At 49.2% G+C, this 19,153-nt stretch overlaps 1 protein-coding gene across 1 annotated transcript in view; it reads right to left on the bottom strand.

The window, feature by feature from the left end:
- Nucleotides 1–19,153, bottom strand: part of USH2A (usherin) — a 903,954-nt gene that overhangs the window by 184,668 nt on the left and 700,133 nt on the right. Inside the window, exon 48 of the mRNA XM_066594449.1 lies at nucleotides 14,861–15,082. Coding sequence (XP_066450546.1) covers nucleotides 14,861–15,082 — 222 coding nt within the window. The remainder of the gene's footprint in view (nucleotides 1–14,860; nucleotides 15,083–19,153) is intronic.

The raw sequence follows: 19,153 nt of genomic DNA on the forward strand, positions 1-19,153 counted from the left end.
TACCAAGACGGTTGTCATCTCCAATACTCTACTATATGCTCTATAAAGCAATATTCTACCCGCCATTTACCGTCAGTCCTCGGGAAAGTCAAGGAGAAAGAGTATCACAATGAAAAAAAATCTGTTTTCATAAAATCCTGCCAACAATTATTTAATGTGCATCACAGAAGCGAAGGAATGTATAAACACAGCTGGCTGATGAATTACTAATTCAATAAATCTGTAAAACCAATGGTTTACAGCGAGCATTAGAATTAAACGGCATAAGCTTTCGAGGCAGCAGATAAGCTATACAGAATATTAAGCCGGGCTCTAATATTCACGACTTTGGACATATTGGCTTGAGATGCCAGTGCTGGAATCACAGATGTGAGAAGAGCGGGATTGGCTAGAAGTGACCATAAAATCTCGCAGTGTTCTGTATGAGCCAGGCTCTAGCTTGCTGCAAGTCATATAGACTTTTGGGACTGCAATGGATTCACCAGCTTAGAAGAAGCAGTAGAAGCAAAAACTCATGAAGGAGTTCATAGAGGAATATCCTGCCCATATACTCAACCATATAATACAAGCATCAGTAGTCAATGGCCTCCGCCTCACTGTATGGTACAAAGACTGAGCACTAGCTGCCAGGAAACCTCTCCTAAAGACCACCTCGTTGAGAAGCCTATCCCCTTCACACCTGACTAGTCTGTGCTAGATTTTTGAATGCCTTAAACTTCATTATATTGGCACCCTCTTGGATAGGATAAACCTTTATACCGGGTTTTACTGCACTTTTGAGTAGTCGTCTCAAAAACATTTAATTGTGTACTTTATTATTTGAGCCTTATTTACTTAAAGGTGTAAATCCAGATTCAAGTGAAATGGGAAAGTCTACTGGCAACCACTGGGGTTACAATCCCACAGAGTGAAGACAGCACCCTCATGACATAATCGCTCTGAAACACTTCAAGTGTTCTCTGGTAATGCATTACTCTGGACACTTGATGTGGGAGATGGAGTAAGGCCATCACTGGAGCCCAAATATGAACCCCTAAACTATAATATGGTGATTTGACTGTGTGGCCACAGCTACTGTACCTAGATTGCAACTATAATACATAGCCTGTGTGATGCCTTCACAGCTCGTAACTAGAGATGAGCGAGCTGCCCTCATGCCATACGCTCGCTTCATAGCCACACTACCCTCATGTCGATTTATAAGTGCGTCTGCGATGAGGAGGAACCGGAGGCACACACTGCAGAGGGTTGGCAGGGCCAGGCAGCGACTCTCTTTGAAAGTGTGGGGATAGCCCACAATGCTGATGACGATTGATGATAAATTGACGTACGATCATCATTCCAATCCTGTGCCACCTCCGTCACAAAATTGTCAGAAGCCGCAAACGTGGGCATAAAGGGGACTCAGGTGCCAGCACTTCTACCCATCTCCACAATGCAGCAGCGCATACTAACACCAAAGATTGGTTTAAAGCAGGAGGTGTCGCAAAAGTAGGCACCACAGGTATACAGTAACTCTGTAAAAGTCTCATGAAATCACTAACTCTTCCTGTGAACACTCCAATCCAGTATCTAGGATAACTGGTTACATTGATCCCCACACCCCAAGCAGGAGGAGGAGGTTGCATAATAAGGTCGAGAAACAATGACCGAGGTAGGACCCGCAATACTCTGTGTGGGAAGCACGTGAGCGGGCCCAGGGTCAGGCTCGGTCCCAGCCTCCACCTTGTGTGACCCAAGGTGCTGCGAGTTACATAGCAATGGCACATCCATGTGTCCCCACACAATTCATTCTGTGTAGGTGTCAGATAGCTGGACACCGCAATGGGAAAGCCTTCTGTGCCCTACCCAAGTCAGTCAAAGTATTTGTGCACCCACAGCATAGGCGAGCCCATGAAACTCAAAGAGAGTATTACACATGAAGAAATCAGAGTGCCCAAACATGGCAGAGTTTCACGCCGCCAAGGACCTCCACCTCGGCCCACATTTCTGCTCAATGCATTCTTTGTATGTGTCAGATAGCTGAACAATGCAATGGGGAAGCCTTTGTGCACCCACATCATAGGTGAGCCCATGAGACTCAAAGACAGTATTAAACATGAACAAAAGAGAGTGCCCAAACATGGCAGTTTCACCCCGCCCAGGACCTCGGCCCACACTTCTGCCCTAGTCATTCAGTGTATTTGTGCCAGATAGGTAAAACACCGCAATGGGAAGTCTTTGTGCACTAACAGCATAGGCAAGCCCATGAAACTCAAAGACTGTATTACACATAAAGAAATCAGAGCGCCCAAACAAGGCAGTTTCACCCTGCCAAAGACCTCGGCCTCGGCTCACACCCTCATTAATCGTGGGCATAAAGCGGACTCGGATGCTAGTACAGCTGTGAATGTCTCATTAATGCAGTAAGGCTCCTTTTGTTTGGCCCAAACCACTGTCTCAGATAACTGGTAACACAAGAGAAAATACATGTTGCCCAGTGCTGATCCCCTGACCCCAAACAGGAGGAGGAGGTGGCATAATAATGCAGAAAAACCATGACCGAGGTAGGACCCGCAATACTCTGTGTGGGAAGTATGTGAGTGGGCCCTGGGTCAGGCTCAGTTCCAGCCTCCACCTTGTGTGACCCAAGGTGCCGTGAGTTAAATAGCTATGGGAAATCCATGTGTCCCCAGAAGTCCCCAGCCTCATCACCCGGACTCCGGGAACTTTCCAAAGGTTGGGCATCGGTCACGACAAACTCCTCAGGTGAGAGAGGAACCGTTTTTTCCCCACTCAGGGCAGGGACCCGAGAACAGTTCCTGGGAGTCTGCCTGCTCAGAATATGTCATTTTCATGGAGTGAGGAGGCTGGGAGGAAGGAGGAGCAACAGCCAGAGGATTCAGAGTTGCAGTCCCTAGTCCGGGAGTAGTGGACTGCGTAGAAGACTGAGTGGTCAATACATTGCTGGACTCATTTTCTGCCATCAACGACAGGACCTGTTTGCACTGCTCTGTTTGTAATAAAGGTCTACTATGTGGACCTATAAATTGGGATATGAAGCTGGGGACCCCAGAAACTTGCCTCTCTCCTAATCCCGCAGCAGCTGGCTGTGATTCACCTGGACCAGGAACTCGGCCTGTGCCCACACCCTCACTTGGACGCCCACGTCCGCGTCCACTTCCTCGACCCTTACCCCTACTCCTCATCATGGCGGATTAAGGATAGGGCCAAAATAAATTACCCCACTGTACAGCACTGACAACTGGGCCTTAATTCACCGCACACAGAGACTTGTAGATAGCGGAGGCTCAATGCTGTGACCGCTGTCTTGTGCTGATACCTCGGGGTAATTTACCGTTCGCAGAGACTTATAGATTATAGAGGCTGTGTGTAGTGGGAGAAGACTCTAAAGCCAGTGGATAGTGCTGGTAACTGCGGCAATCTCAACGCCACCAAGGAAAGGGTATTGTGAGACGCTCTGCACAGCGGCAGAGCTGAAATACTTTGCAGTGGTCCAGGAAATATTACAGTACTGTTTAGCGGTGAGACCTCTGTCTAATGCACTGCAGACACAGAACGGTATAACTGAAATACTTTGCAGTGGCTATACTGAAATACTTTGAACGCTGTTACTGAAAGGCTGGGAACAGGCCTAGATGCGTAATAAAAAAATTGGTGCACTACTGCTCCCAGCCAGCCACAACTGTAAAGCACACGGTCAGATGTAGCCCTAAGAAGGACCGTTGGGGTTTTTGTAGAGAGGATCACGACTGTAACACTTTCCCTATCTCAGCAGCTCTATCCCTAAAGTCTGCGTTATACACTGCAGACTCAGAACGCTATAGTTGAAATGGTCTGCACAGCCCGAGATGCTTAAAAACAAAATTGGTGCACTACTGCTCCCAGCCAGCCACAACTGTAATGCACACGATGAGGAGTAGCCCTAAGAAGGACAGTTGGGGTTCTTGAAGACAGGATCCTACTCTAACCCTATCCCTATATCAGCAGCAGCACTTTCCCTAACATCTGCCAGCATTTGTCTGAGGCGAGCCGCGGGCGGGACCAGTTTAAGTACTCGGCGGTCACCTGATCTCGCCAGCCACTCACTGCTGTTGGCGGGCTGAGGGCTGGCACGTCACAGCAGGAAGTGGTAATGCCTTCCTCGCATGTTTATTGGCTAGAAAATGGCGCTAAACATGCGGGGAAGGAAATGTAATTGACTCGAGTACCGCGTGGTGTTCGTCTGGAGTAACGAGCATCTCCAGTACCTTATGGGTGACAACCCACTACAGTTTTTTTTCACTGCGAAATTCGCAGCGTTTCTTTTTCTGCAGGGGTCTATGGGACTTGTAATGTTAAAATTGCGATAGCGCCAAATTGCTATTTACCGCAAAATCACGATTTTGTGCGATCGCGATTTTAACATTACAAGTGCCATAAACCCCTGCAGAAAAAGAAACCCTGCGAATTTCGCAGTGAAAAAAAACTGTAGTGGGCGGTCACCCTCATACTCGAATGAGCATCAAGCTCGGACGAGTGTGCTCGCTCATCTCTACTCGTAACCCTTCGTATGCATTTCTCTACGGATTGTCATTGTGCTAATCGGTGTAGCAATGGCCCGTGAGACCTCCTGAGGGAGGGCAGACGATTTGCGTGATGTCTTCACAGCTCGCACAAGGCTTCGTTGCCCACGTTCTGTCAGTTTACGAGGTTTCCCTGAATGCGGCGGCACCGCACACACCAGATGGCTTCCATCTCCCAATAACATGACCAACAGTGGACTCTGGAAGGTCCAGAAGCTGCGATGTCCTGTACTGATTGGTTGGTGAAATCCCCCCACCAGACCCCGTTGACATCCCCCACCAGACCCCATTGTCAGCTCTATACTTGGTGACATCCCACCACCAGACCCCGTTGTCAGCTCTACACCCGGTGACATCCTCCCACCAGACCCCGTTGTAAGCTCTATACAGGGTGACATCCCCCCACCAGACCCCGTTGTCAGCTCTCTACCTGGTGACATCCCCTCACCAGACCCTGTTGTCAGCTCTCTACCTGGTGACATCCCCTCACCAGACCCTGTTGTCAGCTCTACACTTGGTGACATCCCACCACCAGACCCCGTTGTCAGCTCTACACCTGGTGACATTCCCCCACCAGACCCCGTTGTCAGCTCTATACTTGGTGACATCCCACCACCAGACCCCGTTGTCAGCTCTACACCCAGTGACATCCTCCCACCAGACCCTGTTGTAAGCTCTATACAGGGTGACATCCCCCCACCAGACCCCGTTGTCAGCTCTATACAGGGTGACATCCCCCCACCAGACCCCGTTGTCAGCTCTATACCTGGTGACATCCCGCCACCAGACCCTGTTGTCAGCTCTCTACCTGGTGACATCCCCTCACCAGACCCTGTTGTCAGCTCTACACTTGGTGACATCCCACCACCAGACCCCGTTGTCAGCTCTACACCTGGTGACATTCCCCCACCAGACCCCGTTGTCAGCTCTACACTTGGTGACATCCCACCACCAGACCCCGTTGTCAGCTCTACACCTGGTGACATTCCCCCACCAGACCCCGTTGTCAGCTCTATACTTGGTGACATCCCACCACCAGACCCCGTTGTCAGCTCTACACCCAGTGACATCCTCCCACCAGACCCCGTTGTAAGCTCTATACAGGGTGACATCCCCCCACCAGACCCCGTTGTCAGCTCTATACAGGGTGACATCCCCCCACCAGACCCCGTTGTCAGCTCTATACCTGGTGACATCCCGCCACCAGACCCTGTTGTCAGCTCTCTACCTGGTGACATCCCCTCACCAGACCCTGTTGTCAGCTCTACACTTGGTGACATACCACCACCAGACCCCGTTGTCAGCTCTACACCTGGTGACATTCCCCCACCAGACCCCGTTGTCAGCTCTACACTTGGTGACATCCCACCACCAGACCCCGTTGTCAGCTCTAGACCTGGTGACATCCCACCACCAGACCCCGTCGTCAGCTCTACACCTGATGACATCCCAGCACCAGATCCCTTTGTCAGCTCTACACCTGTTGACATCCCACCACCAGATCCCGTTGTAAGCTCTACACTTGGTGACATCCCACCACCAGACCCCGTTGTCAGCTCTACACCTGGTGACATTCCCCCGCTAGACCCTGTTGTCAGCTCTACACCTGGTGACATCCCACCACCAGATCCCGCTGTAAGCTCTACACCTGATGACATCCCACCAGACCCCGTTGTCAGCTCTACATCTGGTGACATCCCCCCAACATACCCCGTTGTCAGCTCTACACCTGGTGACATCCCACCACCAGACCCCGTTGTCAGCTCTACACCTGGTGACATTCCCCCACCAGACCCCGTTGTCAGCTCTATACTTGGTGACATCCCACCACCAGACCCCGTTGTCAGCTCTACACCCAGTGACATCCTCCCACCAGACCCTGTTGTAAGCTCTATACAGGGTGACATCCCCCCACCAGACCCCGTTGTCAGCTCTATACAGGGTGACATCCCCCCACCAGACCCCGTTGTCAGCTCTATACCTGGTGACATCCCGCCACCAGACCCTGTTGTCAGCTCTCTACCTGGTGACATCCCCTCACCAGACCCTGTTGTCAGCTCTACACTTGGTGACATCCCACCACCAGACCCCGTTGTCAGCTCTACACCTGGTGACATTCCCCCACCAGACCCCGTTGTCAGCTCTACACTTGGTGACATCCCACCACCAGACCCCGTTGTCAGCTCTACACCTGGTGACATTCCCCCACCAGACCCCGTTGTCAGCTCTATACTTGGTGACATCCCACCACCAGACCCCGTTGTCAGCTCTACACCCAGTGACATCCTCCCACCAGACCCCGTTGTAAGCTCTATACAGGGTGACATCCCCCCACCAGACCCCGTTGTCAGCTCTATACAGGGTGACATCCCCCCACCAGACCCCGTTGTCAGCTCTATACCTGGTGACATCCCGCCACCAGACCCTGTTGTCAGCTCTCTACCTGGTGACATCCCCTCACCAGACCCTGTTGTCAGCTCTACACTTGGTGACATACCACCACCAGACCCCGTTGTCAGCTCTACACCTGGTGACATTCCCCCACCAGACCCCGTTGTCAGCTCTACACTTGGTGACATCCCACCACCAGACCCCGTTGTCAGCTCTAGACCTGGTGACATCCCACCACCAGACCCCGTCGTCAGCTCTACACCTGATGACATCCCAGCACCAGATCCCTTTGTCAGCTCTACACCTGTTGACATCCCACCACCAGATCCCGTTGTAAGCTCTACACTTGGTGACATCCCACCACCAGACCCCGTTGTCAGCTCTACACCTGGTGACATTCCCCCGCTAGACCCTGTTGTCAGCTCTACACCTGGTGACATCCCACCACCAGATCCCGCTGTAAGCTCTACACCTGATGACATCCCACCAGACCCCGTTGTCAGCTCTACATCTGGTGACATCCCCCCAACATACCCCGTTGTCAGCTCTACACCTGGTGACATCCCACCACCAGACCCCGTTGTCAGCTCTACACCTGGTGACATTCCCCCACCAGACCCCGTTGTCAGCTCTATACTTGGTGACATCCCACCACCAGACCCCGTTGTCAGCTCTACACCCAGTGACATCCTCCCACCAGACCCTGTTGTAAGCTCTATACAGGGTGACATCCCCCCACCAGACCCCGTTGTCAGCTCTATACAGGGTGACATCCCCCCACCAGACCCCGTTGTCAGCTCTATACCTGGTGACATCCCGCCACCAGACCCTGTTGTCAGCTCTCTACCTGGTGACATCCCCTCACCAGACCCTGTTGTCAGCTCTACACTTGGTGACATCCCACCACCAGACCCCGTTGTCAGATCTACACCTGGTGACATTCCCCCACCAGACCCCGTTGTCAGCTCTACACTTGGTGACATCCCACCACCAGACCCCGTTGTCAGCTCTACACCTGGTGACATTCCCCCACCAGACCCCGTTGTCAGCTCTATACTTGGTGACATCCCACCACCAGACCCCGTTGTCAGCTCTACACCCAGTGACATCCTCCCACCAGACCCCGTTGTAAGCTCTATACAGGGTGACATCCCCCCACCAGACCCCGTTGTCAGCTCTATACAGGGTGACATCCCCCCACCAGACTCCGTTGTCAGCTCTATACCTGGTGACATCCCGCCACCAGACCCTGTTGTCAGCTCTACACTTGGTGACATACCACCACCAGACCCCGTTGTCAGCTCTACACCTGGTGACATTCCCCCACCAGACCCCGTTGTCAGCTCTACACTTGGTGACATCCCACCACCAGACCCCGTTGTCAGCTCTAGACCTGGTGACATCCCACCACCAGACCCCGTCGTCAGCTCTACACCTGGTGACATCCCAGCACCAGATCCCTTTGTCAGCTCTACACCTGTTGACATCCCACCACCAGATCCCGTTGTAAGCTCTACACTTGGTGACATCCCACCACCAGACCCCGTTGTCAGCTCTACACCTGGTGACATTCCCCCGCTAGACCCTGTTGTCAGCTCTACACCTGGTGACATCCCACCACCAGATCCCGCTGTAAGCTCTACACCTGATGACATCCCACCAGACCCCGTTGTCAGCTCTACATCTGGTGACATCCCCCCAACATACCCCGTTGTCAGCTCTACACCTGGTGACATCCCCCCACCAGACGCCGTTGTCAGCTCTACACCTGGGGGCATCTGGTTTCTGTATTGGGGTCTCCTGTGTGATCCTCTCCTTTATACCTAATGCTCACACATCACCGGACCGTGCCGCACTGCTGGGGGGCCAATACTTCTGTCAGCATAGTGTACACTGCGGCCGCAGCTGACATATATCACCTCCTGCCATACCGCAGAGCAGTGTAATATCATTACATTTCTAAATCCATTTTCCCAGATCCACCCAGTAATAAAGCTGTTGTGTTAATGTCAGGGTAAATAGCCTATTATTTGTTTTAGCAGTTTACAGCAGTTTTTCGCGCTCGTCTCTCTACAAACCCATTAGAGGTATTTAATACAATGAATTAGGGAAATAAACATCAGCAATGAATTTAAGGCTGTAAAAAAATAATAGGTGCAGTGAAATTCCAATGATTCTGCCTCTTCCAATAAAACAAGTCACACAGGATGCCGGTAATGTGCCGTCCGGAAAATAGAACTCGATTATCTATGCCATGACTAATAATTTAGCCGAGTCTCTTAGGCTCCGTCACATCACTTTTGAGCCTTATGTTCTGGCTTTGACTTATATTCCCAGTCACAGATACTGACTTTCAGGAATGCTGCCTTCCAATAGGTGGCGCTGTAGAGGTATTGTTCCATCTTTCCATTTGCATATTACCCAGAGGAGCTTGCATGGCCTTATAAGTCTCTTCACACCTTCTAGAGTCTCTCCCTAAGGAAAAAAACGGCCCACCTCCAGACTTGAGCTATATGTTTGGCGTTTGCACCAGTAAGAGCTTACAGCGTATAACCCAAGCATATGCATAGAGCTCCATTCACCCAACAGAAGCCAAAAGAGCGTGCGCCTCGTTCTCCATCAAGTTGTTATATTGCAGTATACTGTATAGAAGCCGCATAAGAACACGTAAACTATGTGGAAACCCTTTGTTTGTTTACAGTGGAAGCCAATGGCTGATGTGCAATGTACCTATATAGGACCCCCCACTGGAGCATGGCATGGGAGGTATGCATTGGTTAAAGGCGTATCCCAGGGACATTAAAGGGGTTGTACCACAATTACAAGTTATTCCCGATCCACAGAATATCTACAGGACAGGGGATAACGTGACGATCCTTGTGGGTCTCACCGCTGAGACCCCTGCAGATCTCAAGAATGGAGGTCCTATGTCAACCGTCCTCCTTACTACAGGGTATCTGAACCCTCTACAGTGAGGACCCCCACTGATGGCCAAAACGGGGGTCCCATATCTCCTGAAAGACTGGCAGAATGAATGGAGTGGTATCACACATGTTCGGCCACAGCTCTATTCATTTCAATGGGAGCACCGAAAATGGCCGAGTTGAAGCGCTCGGCAATCTGCAGCGCTCTCACTGAAATGCATGTAGTGGTGGCCAAGCATGCATGTCGCTGCTCCATTTGTTTTTGCCAGTCTCCCGGGGTACACTGGATCCCTGTTTTGGGGATCGTTGGGGTCCTGCAGATAAGGGATAACTTTATGTCACCTGAATACCTCCAGCTGTATATGTGTGATGGAAGACTCAAACATGATGTGAACAGAGCCCTACCGTGTATTCTATCCAACTGCCACCCCGGACCCAGAGGCGGGCCACTACTAATATATGTGGGAGGAGGCTGGTGGGTGGCGGCACTGAGGGAGAGGAAACTGCAGATTTTGGAACTAACGGGTTCTTGCTGGGGCAATGCCCCAACTCAGTTTAAGCTGACTCAGGGCCCATGTTACACATATGGACCCAGTGTGAAGCACATATTACAGTCCAGGCTGAACACCGAGCCAAGAAGGACCCTCCACTAGCCATCTCCAGACAGATGACATAATATAGTTATACCTTCATATTGTGCCCAAAGAATACTGCTTCCCATGTAATATATGGCATCCCTTAAAGAGCCCACATAATACTGCCATATAGCTCCCATGTAATACTGTTATTCCCATCTGTTCTCTGTACAGCGACACCAGCAGCCATCAGGTGATGAGGGGAACTGCAGGAAGCCCCAATCACTTGAAAGACCTGAAGGGATCGCAGGACCAAGCGAGCGCTGTGGTTGCTTCTATCCTAGATGTCAGACCTCCATGGAAGATGGAAATTAGCATTTAAAGAGGACCGGTCATGTCCTCAGGTCAGCAGGGCCGGCAGCCGCAGTCCTGTTCGCTACATTGCAGATTCTCTGTAGTTCCTACTCGCCTCAGTTTCGTCTTACCGAATCCCATTAGATTCTGCTCCAGGCGTTTTCAATCTGTAAATCAAGCTGATATCATCCATTGACAGTGAGCTGTGGAGAACCGCCCACTTGACAGATTCAATGTAATGGGAGCTCAGTCTAATAGGACTCGGTACAGGGTCATTGTAGTCAGCAGGAACAAAAGGAAAGCAGGTCTGTAGCTGCAAAGCTATGCTGACCCCGCCGACCCGAGGATAGACAGGTGGTCTCTAACCATCTTCACTATCCCAGACCAGCAGGGATGCAGGCATTAACCTCTACTATACCCTAGCCCACCAGGAATCCTGATGACATATTCTCTGATTAGGCCATCAGTAGTTGATGGATTGGGGTCCATCGCTCGGGATCACCGTCTATCAGCTGGTCATCCACCCTGCTGTCCAGTGACAGACATTGTCATCAGCAGACAGGGAAGAAAGTATGCTCCTTCAGTTCTTGCTCCTCCCAGATCGGACTGGATGTGACGTCCTAACCATGAGGGGATCGGTAAGTGGAGTAACAGCGCGGCAGTGCACAACGTCTGACCGCTGCACTGGGGATGGGCCGGACGATCAACTGATGGATGGAGCCTAGAGGATAAGTCATCAGTGAAGAGGAGGGCAAAAACCCCCTTTAACCTCTAGACCATCATTTTGTAATACCTTTCTGAATTTTATTTTTGTTCTATTTCTTCTATTTTCTAACGTTCTATTTATTTTATAAAATGATATTTTTAGCATTTTACCATTATTCTTGTTATAACTCGATATTTTTAGAATTGTATTTTTATTTTATAATTTTTCTATTTTCTTTCTAATATTATAAAGTGTGTTATAATAGTAATAAATGATATTCAGTTTCTTTCAACCAGTAACATTCAGCATTACCGTATGACCGCAGTCGTAGATGTTTTCCGGTGGTCGGTTCTCGGCGTCGGTCCCCTTAATGTAAATATATAGGTTAATGCCTACAGAAGGGGGAGGGGGGGGGGGGGGGCAGAGATTTTTGCTTGGAGGGGAAATTTAGGGGTAATTTCCCGGTAAAGACTCACGGAGAGGTGATGCTATCCTGCAGGGTTACGAGCCGGTACCTACTTCCCAGCATATCAGCTGCCGTGTGAGCTGGCGCAGACCTCCGTGACTATATCCAGTAGTAGCGGCGGGTCGATAGGTGTATATACCCAGGCACACTCATTCTGGAGCCGGTGTGCAGAGCGTCTTCTCCCAGGGCGCTTGTATTCCACTCGTTCGCGGCTCATCCGCCCATGGAGAGCAGTAAAACCTAAATGCTGCCCCAGCAGTTCTCCTCCGGCAGCATCTGTTAATTCACTCCATTTATAAAATACATATTGACAAAGACAACTGAACCGGGAACAAAGGAGATCTGATTTGGTGGGAGAAAGTCAAATCAATGTTACTTTGTTAAAGGACGCCATTCAGCGCGGTGTTTAAACAACTCAGCGCCACGGTATTTCAGGCGCCGGGAGGTCTGCGATAATTGTACTGACACGAGCAGAAAAATATACATAAAATCAGATAATGCTAATATGAAGAAAGCTCCACTTATGGCAGTCAGCATTCTTATTGTCTTCCCTCTGATTAGTGTACTTTTCCCAGCGTGCAGGACCTTGGTATGACCTGCAGGTGTCACTGTTGCAACTGCTTTCTATGAGCCATTGAAGAAATGTGCAAAGTTGGTGTGAAATTGTTTTGATTTTATAAATAATTTTTTGATAAAGTTTTTTATATTTTTGAGAAGATGTTTTGAAAAAAAACCCAAAGAATATTTTCATACTTTTTTTACCACATGGTGGCTCAGTAGTTAGTACTGTCACCTAGCAGCAGTAGGGCCTTGGGCTCAGATATGATCAGTATTGTCTGTATGGTGGAACAAAGCTCTTTAATGAGTCAGGTACCAACTTACAGGCAGTTACCTATAGGTGGCGCTAGTTTTCTGCCGCCTGGAGAGCTAATTTGCATATCTTTTCCAAGGGAGCATTGCCGGTAAGACTTCCAACACCAGATGGATCTCCACAAGGAAAATCAGCACCATCCAAGAGTTTAGTTGGGCAGAAGGGTACTGCACAGACTTCACCAGGTGGAAAAGGTCTGTTGCTATCTCAATGTCCAGGCAAAGGCAGAATGGTTTGTTGGTGCACATGTGGCACATACATGGAAGCCCCTCAGATACCCCCTGCATGCTGATCGGTTACCTGCCGTTCTATGAAGAATTTTGTTCTATTGTGTGTGTTTGAAATGTGGACATTAGATTGTAATGTCAGTTGGTGGCACTCCGGACGATCATCGACTGTTGCATGTGGGAAATATGAACGTTGGGTCCCGTAACCGCAGATAACCCACAGACCCAACTTGGCAACAGACTTTGTTAAACGTTGGCCTTCTGGCCCACAGGTCGGCAGGAATGTAAGGACAGTTTGTAAGGGGGTTATGGGACGTTTTACCATATTTTTTGGACTAGAAGGCGCACTATTTTGCAAGAAAAAAATCTTACAAAAAAGTGTGTGCATCTTTCGGTCTGATATCAGGAGGGTCCGGCAGCACCAGATCCCTCTGACCACTTCCATAATGACCAGTTATAGTGATTTTGTGCTGAAACAGATCATTAGAACCAGCAGAAAGTACTCCCTCCGGAGCTCCGGTCTGGCTGCCGCTGATTACCAAAGGCTCCGACCTCTGACATCCCCTCCACGGCATCTGCGCTGTGTGTACAGGACATGCAGTAACGCGAACGCTATGGAGGCAAAGTACAATACTGGAGGTACAGGGAGCACTATTACTACCCTCGTTGTACTCATTATGCAGGAACAGATGCAAAAGTCTGAACACGCCCATTTAAGTGTAATTTAGAGAAAATTAACTTCCAATGTATGAAAGTATTAATTGGGGGGAAACTGCATTTTTTTGAGGAAGAAGACGTTTTTGGCAGCTATTTTGAAATCTGCTATATTGAATTCAGCTCAGGTTTTTCAAATGGGAAGAAGTCATGTGATGTGTTGGTCTTGGCTAGAATTGACTCAGAAACACACTAGAAGTGTCAGTTTTGCCCTAAATTTACTTGTTTAGGATTTAAGTGAGAGCAAAGTTTCACAAAGTGCTTTACATGCTGAGTTTGATGCACCCACCATTCTGCTGGAAGCACTTGTTTAAATGTTTAATCCGGTCCTCATGAACACATTGAAGACCTGCAGGTGATATTTCTTCGCAGCGCTGTAGGATTCGCTGTTTCAGGTGAACCATATTGTGTATTTTTCTGCATACACAAGTGACTATAAATGGCCCCAGTGATAAAAAGTTTAAAGGCAATAAGTCCGGAGACCTTGGCAGCCATTCTACCGTAACTCTATGCCCAACCCAGTGCCGAGGGGATTGTACATCCAGCCATCTGCGTAAAGCCACAGCAAAGTGCAGAGGTGCGCCATCTTGTGGCAAGTAATGTGGGAACACGCTGTCCCCACTGAGTACAGATGGGAATATGGAATCCTGTGACATCCGCAGGAACTTCTTACCGCTAAGTGATCCGCCAATGATAAAAGGCCCTATAATACAAGCCCTCCTAAACTTGGAAATATAGGGCAAAACTGACATCCCCAGTCAATTCTAGTCAAGACTGATATATCACATGACCCCTTCCCACTTGAAAAACCTGAGCTGAATTAAATATGGTGGAGTTCAAAATGGCTGCTGAGAACATCTCCTCTACCAAAAACTGCTGCCTCCCTCCCAGTTACTACTTTCACACATTGGAAGCTAATTTTCTCCTAATTAAACCAGTTTACTAGTGTGTCCAGACTTTTGCTTCTAGGGATATGTGAGCATCCCAACTCAGCATTTCCTGACTGCATGTGTGTTTTCATGTGCGCAATGTCTTACATAAGAAAGCATTAACGTGTGCTCACATACCCAGCGATCGCCGGTACGCAGATCCCTCCTCTTCGTCACCGCAGCAGATGAAGTCTGGTGGAATTATTCTCCCACCACAGCAACGCTGAGTAAGTCCATCATGGAGCGACGCTCCACAGCAGATCTGGGGTCCGGCCGTTGAGTACGGGTCACCCCCACAACAGGAGTCTCCATCTGCAATAGATATTCTGTTCTGCGTCTGGTCGTAGCAGCAGACTTCACCTGTTCACAGACATAAGACATACGTGTAAACAGCGCAGACACACGATGATTCAGCTTAATGCATTCTCTATGTCCGCCCCCGCTCTATTCATGTAAATGGGTCTGGGCGAGCTATAGTATTCGGCAATCCTGCAGTAACCAGAAGTGGGGAAAACAGGACCGCCCATTCTGAAGAATGGTGGGGGTCACAGCAGCGGCATACAATGAACTCATGGGACCCGAAGCAAAACTTAGAATTGGGACCCTTGTTCCCCCTATATGCAATAATGTTTTTTCAAAAATGACCATATTCACCTTTCTTGGTCACTACCTCTGTAGTCGGCGCCGTTCAAGTGCGTCGCTGATGTTCTGGCCTGGGATTCCTGCAGCAATCACGTGTGTTGCGTCATGTGATTACTCAACCAGGAAGTCAACAGGGCACTTCCTGGTAAAGGGCGCCAACTACAGCGGCAGGAGGAGCAGCGACCAAGGAATGGGAGTATGTTTTTTCTTACTTTATTAAATATGCTGGCATCCTGGGATTGGCGGCCTACTGCCTACTGGTAGAAGCAGCTATGGTTCGGAGAATAAGAGTTCAGCCAGTTGGGCAGGGCCATTCAGCACAGGACCCCATAGCAGCCTCGTGGTTTGCCTCTATTGGCGGCATGCCCGTGGGTCCCAGCAGTCGGACCTATACAATCCATCAGCTTTCATCTATCCAATAAATGGGTGAAACCGCGTCCCTTTAACTGTGCAACCTTCTTAAGTACTACTTGCAAGAGATAAGTAAAGTGTGTATGGAGCATGGGGTCACTAAAGGCCCATTTACACCAGCCGATGATTGCTAAAAAAAATCGCTAATCGTCTAAACGCGCGCCCATCATCCACTTTTCGTGCATCGCTAGCTGATCATTAAATTCAGTCCAATCTAAAAATCGTCGTTCAGCCTTATCAGCAGTTCCCCATGGGGAGTGCTGATAGCATTGTTTCCCGGTGGGGAACAAAGGAGCTGAAAGCAGATAAGAGCCCTCGAGCCATTAACTGCTTTCAGCCAAGGCTTCATTTGCACACTTACTTGCTATTATGTAGCTGAGTTACTAATTAATAGTTTATGCAAAATGATCGCTCAAAGCTGTCACTCAAACTGTTGTTTGAGCGATCTTATAGCGATCATCGGCCCATGTAAATGGGCCTATAGGTCCCCCTACACCTGAGGTGTGCTCCTACTTCTATACGACAACCCATAGAGCGATACAGGATTGTGACAGAGGGGTTTATGATATACCAAAAAGAGAACTGGTGTCAGGCTCCGCCCTCAGCATTACACGGTATCAGTTTGTTGAGAGTTCTCCTTTCTACAATTTAGTGGTGATAAATTTTCATTTCGCTCTGCATTATATGAAGAGCTGAACCTAAAATATCCCCCTACGGTTCTCGGGAGGTCTGAATGTCAATTCGAGTAGATTGCCTGGATCCACTATTTACGCCCTTAAGCTTCAGTCACATGAGCGTATATCAGCCGCGTTTTCACAGTCGGACAATATACATGACCCCTCTGATGCATTGGTTTCCAAAGAATCAATTCAGATGGGTGTTCTCCCGGTGCGTAAAAATGCCGGTTCTGGAACTATCTTTTCCAGACGGAATATGCCGGCCGTTTCCATAGATTCCTATGGGAGCCTATGACAGCTGCCGGAGAAGGGAAGTGAGAGGGAGTTTAGCAGCGGCGCTGCTAAACTTTCCCCCCTCCTCCTCTCTGCCCCCTAACTCTTGTCGGCAGAGGGAGGGGCGGGGCAAGGCGGGAGATTAGCACACTAGCTCACACCCCATCCCACCCCCACCCATTGCAAACAACCAGCAAGTGGCGGAGAGGGGGAGTGAAAGGGGTGGGAATTTAGAAGAGTTCAACTCTCTCCCCCTGCCTGACGGTATACTCACCGAACCTGGGCCCTCTGAACAGGTGCATAAACGGGAGATGCAGCCATGACTTGGTCACGGCAGTCTCTTGTCATGCGATTTTCGGCCACGCTGTGCCTATGTGAAGAACCCTTACTGCGCAGAACGGTTATTTACACCTAATTATACTCATCATCAAAACTAATCCTTTGCTTAGGAGAAATATACATAGACTCATTGTCTGTAACATCCCTCCCATATAGGGAGTATATATAACACACTCATTGAAAGTAACATCCCCTAGAAGTAATAAATAAATATATATATATATATGTGTGGATTCACAGCTGGCTGAGTGATCGTACTCAAAGAGTGGTCATAAATGGCTGCACATCCAAGTGGACGAATGTATCAAGTGGGGACCACAAGGCTCTGTCCTGGGCCCAGTGTTGGTCAACATTGTTATAAATGATATGGAGGGGGGAATTGTGGGGAAACTGATCAAATTTGCCGACAACACAAACCTAGGAGGGATAGCTAACACTAGGGAAGAGAGAGAGGATTGAAAAAGATCTAGAAAAGCTTGTACAGGGGGCAGCGACTAACAGAAGGGTATTTAACAAGGAGAAATGCAAAGTCCTACATCTGGGCAAGAAAAATGAAGAAAGCACATACAGAATGGGAGGAATTGGGCTAAGCAGCAACACATGTGAAAAAGACTTGGGTATACTAATAGATCATAGACTGAACATGAGTCAACAATGTGATGCAGCAGCCAAAAAGGCAAACACAATTCTGGGATGCATTAAGAGAAGCACAGAGTCTAGATCACATGAGGTCATTATCCCCTCTACTCTTCCTTAGTCAGACCTCATCTGGAATACTGGGTCCAGTTCTGGGCACCCCACTTTAAAAAAGACATAGACAAACTGGAGCAAGTTCAGAGAAGAGTTACCAGGATGGTGAGCGGTCTGCAAATCATGTCCTATGAGGAACGGTTAAAGGATCTGGGAATGTTTAGCAGAAGAGAAGGCTGAGAGGAGACTTAAAGGGGTTGTCCCACGAATACAAGTGGGGTTAAGCACTTCAGTATGGCCATATAAATGCACTTTGTAATATATATCATGCATTAAATATTGGCCATACAGAAGTTATACACTTACCCCCTCCGGTGTTGGCGTCCCTGTCTCCATGGCGCCGACCGAAGCCTTCTTCTCCTTCCATTAGATGCGCTTGCACAGTCTGCTCTTCTGTTCTGTTGAATGGGGCCACTCCGGCGTGCTCGCGCTGGAGTGGTCTTCTGCGCATGCGCAGAAGACCTGTGCAGCGCGAGCACGCTGGAGCGGCCCCATTCAACAGAACAGAAGAACAGAAGAGCAGACTGCACAAGCGCGTCTAATGGAAGGAGAAGAAGGCTTTGGTCGGCGCCATGGAGACAGGGACGCCAACACCGGAGGGGGTAAGTGTATAACTTCTGTATGGCCAATATTTAATGCACGATGTATATTACAAAGTGCATTAATATGGCCATACAGAAGTGCTTAATCCCACTTGCTTTCATGGGACAACCCCTTTAATAGCTGTCTACAAATATCTGAAGGGCTGTCACAGTGCAGAGGGATCAGCCCTATTCTCATCTGCACAAGGAAAGACTAGAAGCAATGGGATGAAACTGAAAGGGAGGAGACACAGATTAGATATTAGACAGTGAGGGGGATCAATGAGTGGAACAGGTTGCCACGGGAAGGGGGGGGGAGTTCTCCTTCAATGGAAGTCTTTAGAGGCTGGACATACATCTGTGTGGGATGATTTAGTGATCCTGCATTGAGCAGGGGGCTGGACCCGATGACCCTGGAGGACCCGATGACCCTGGAGGACCCTTCCAACTCTAACATTCTATGATTCTCTACACTCATAGTCAGTAACATCCCTCCCCTAGGAGGAGTGTATATTCGATACCAGGCAGCCACAAAAGTGTGACAATGTTGTGGGGGCTTCCTGTGACCCCCTTACGTGTGCGGCCGAGCATTATCCTCCTGCCTCTTATCCTGTGGCTGCAGGATGTCCTAAATATATAGCTGAGCTGTCATTGTCCTCCATACCACTACTAGGGGGGACCGACCAATAGTCAGACACTCCTCTTTACTGGTGGTCTGTTGGGGGCCTTGTGTGACCCCATTGACTGGTCCCAACACC

This window comes from Eleutherodactylus coqui, chromosome 3 (assembly GCF_035609145.1).
Source record: "Eleutherodactylus coqui strain aEleCoq1 chromosome 3, aEleCoq1.hap1, whole genome shotgun sequence".
Taxonomy (NCBI): domain Eukaryota; kingdom Metazoa; phylum Chordata; class Amphibia; order Anura; family Eleutherodactylidae; genus Eleutherodactylus; species Eleutherodactylus coqui.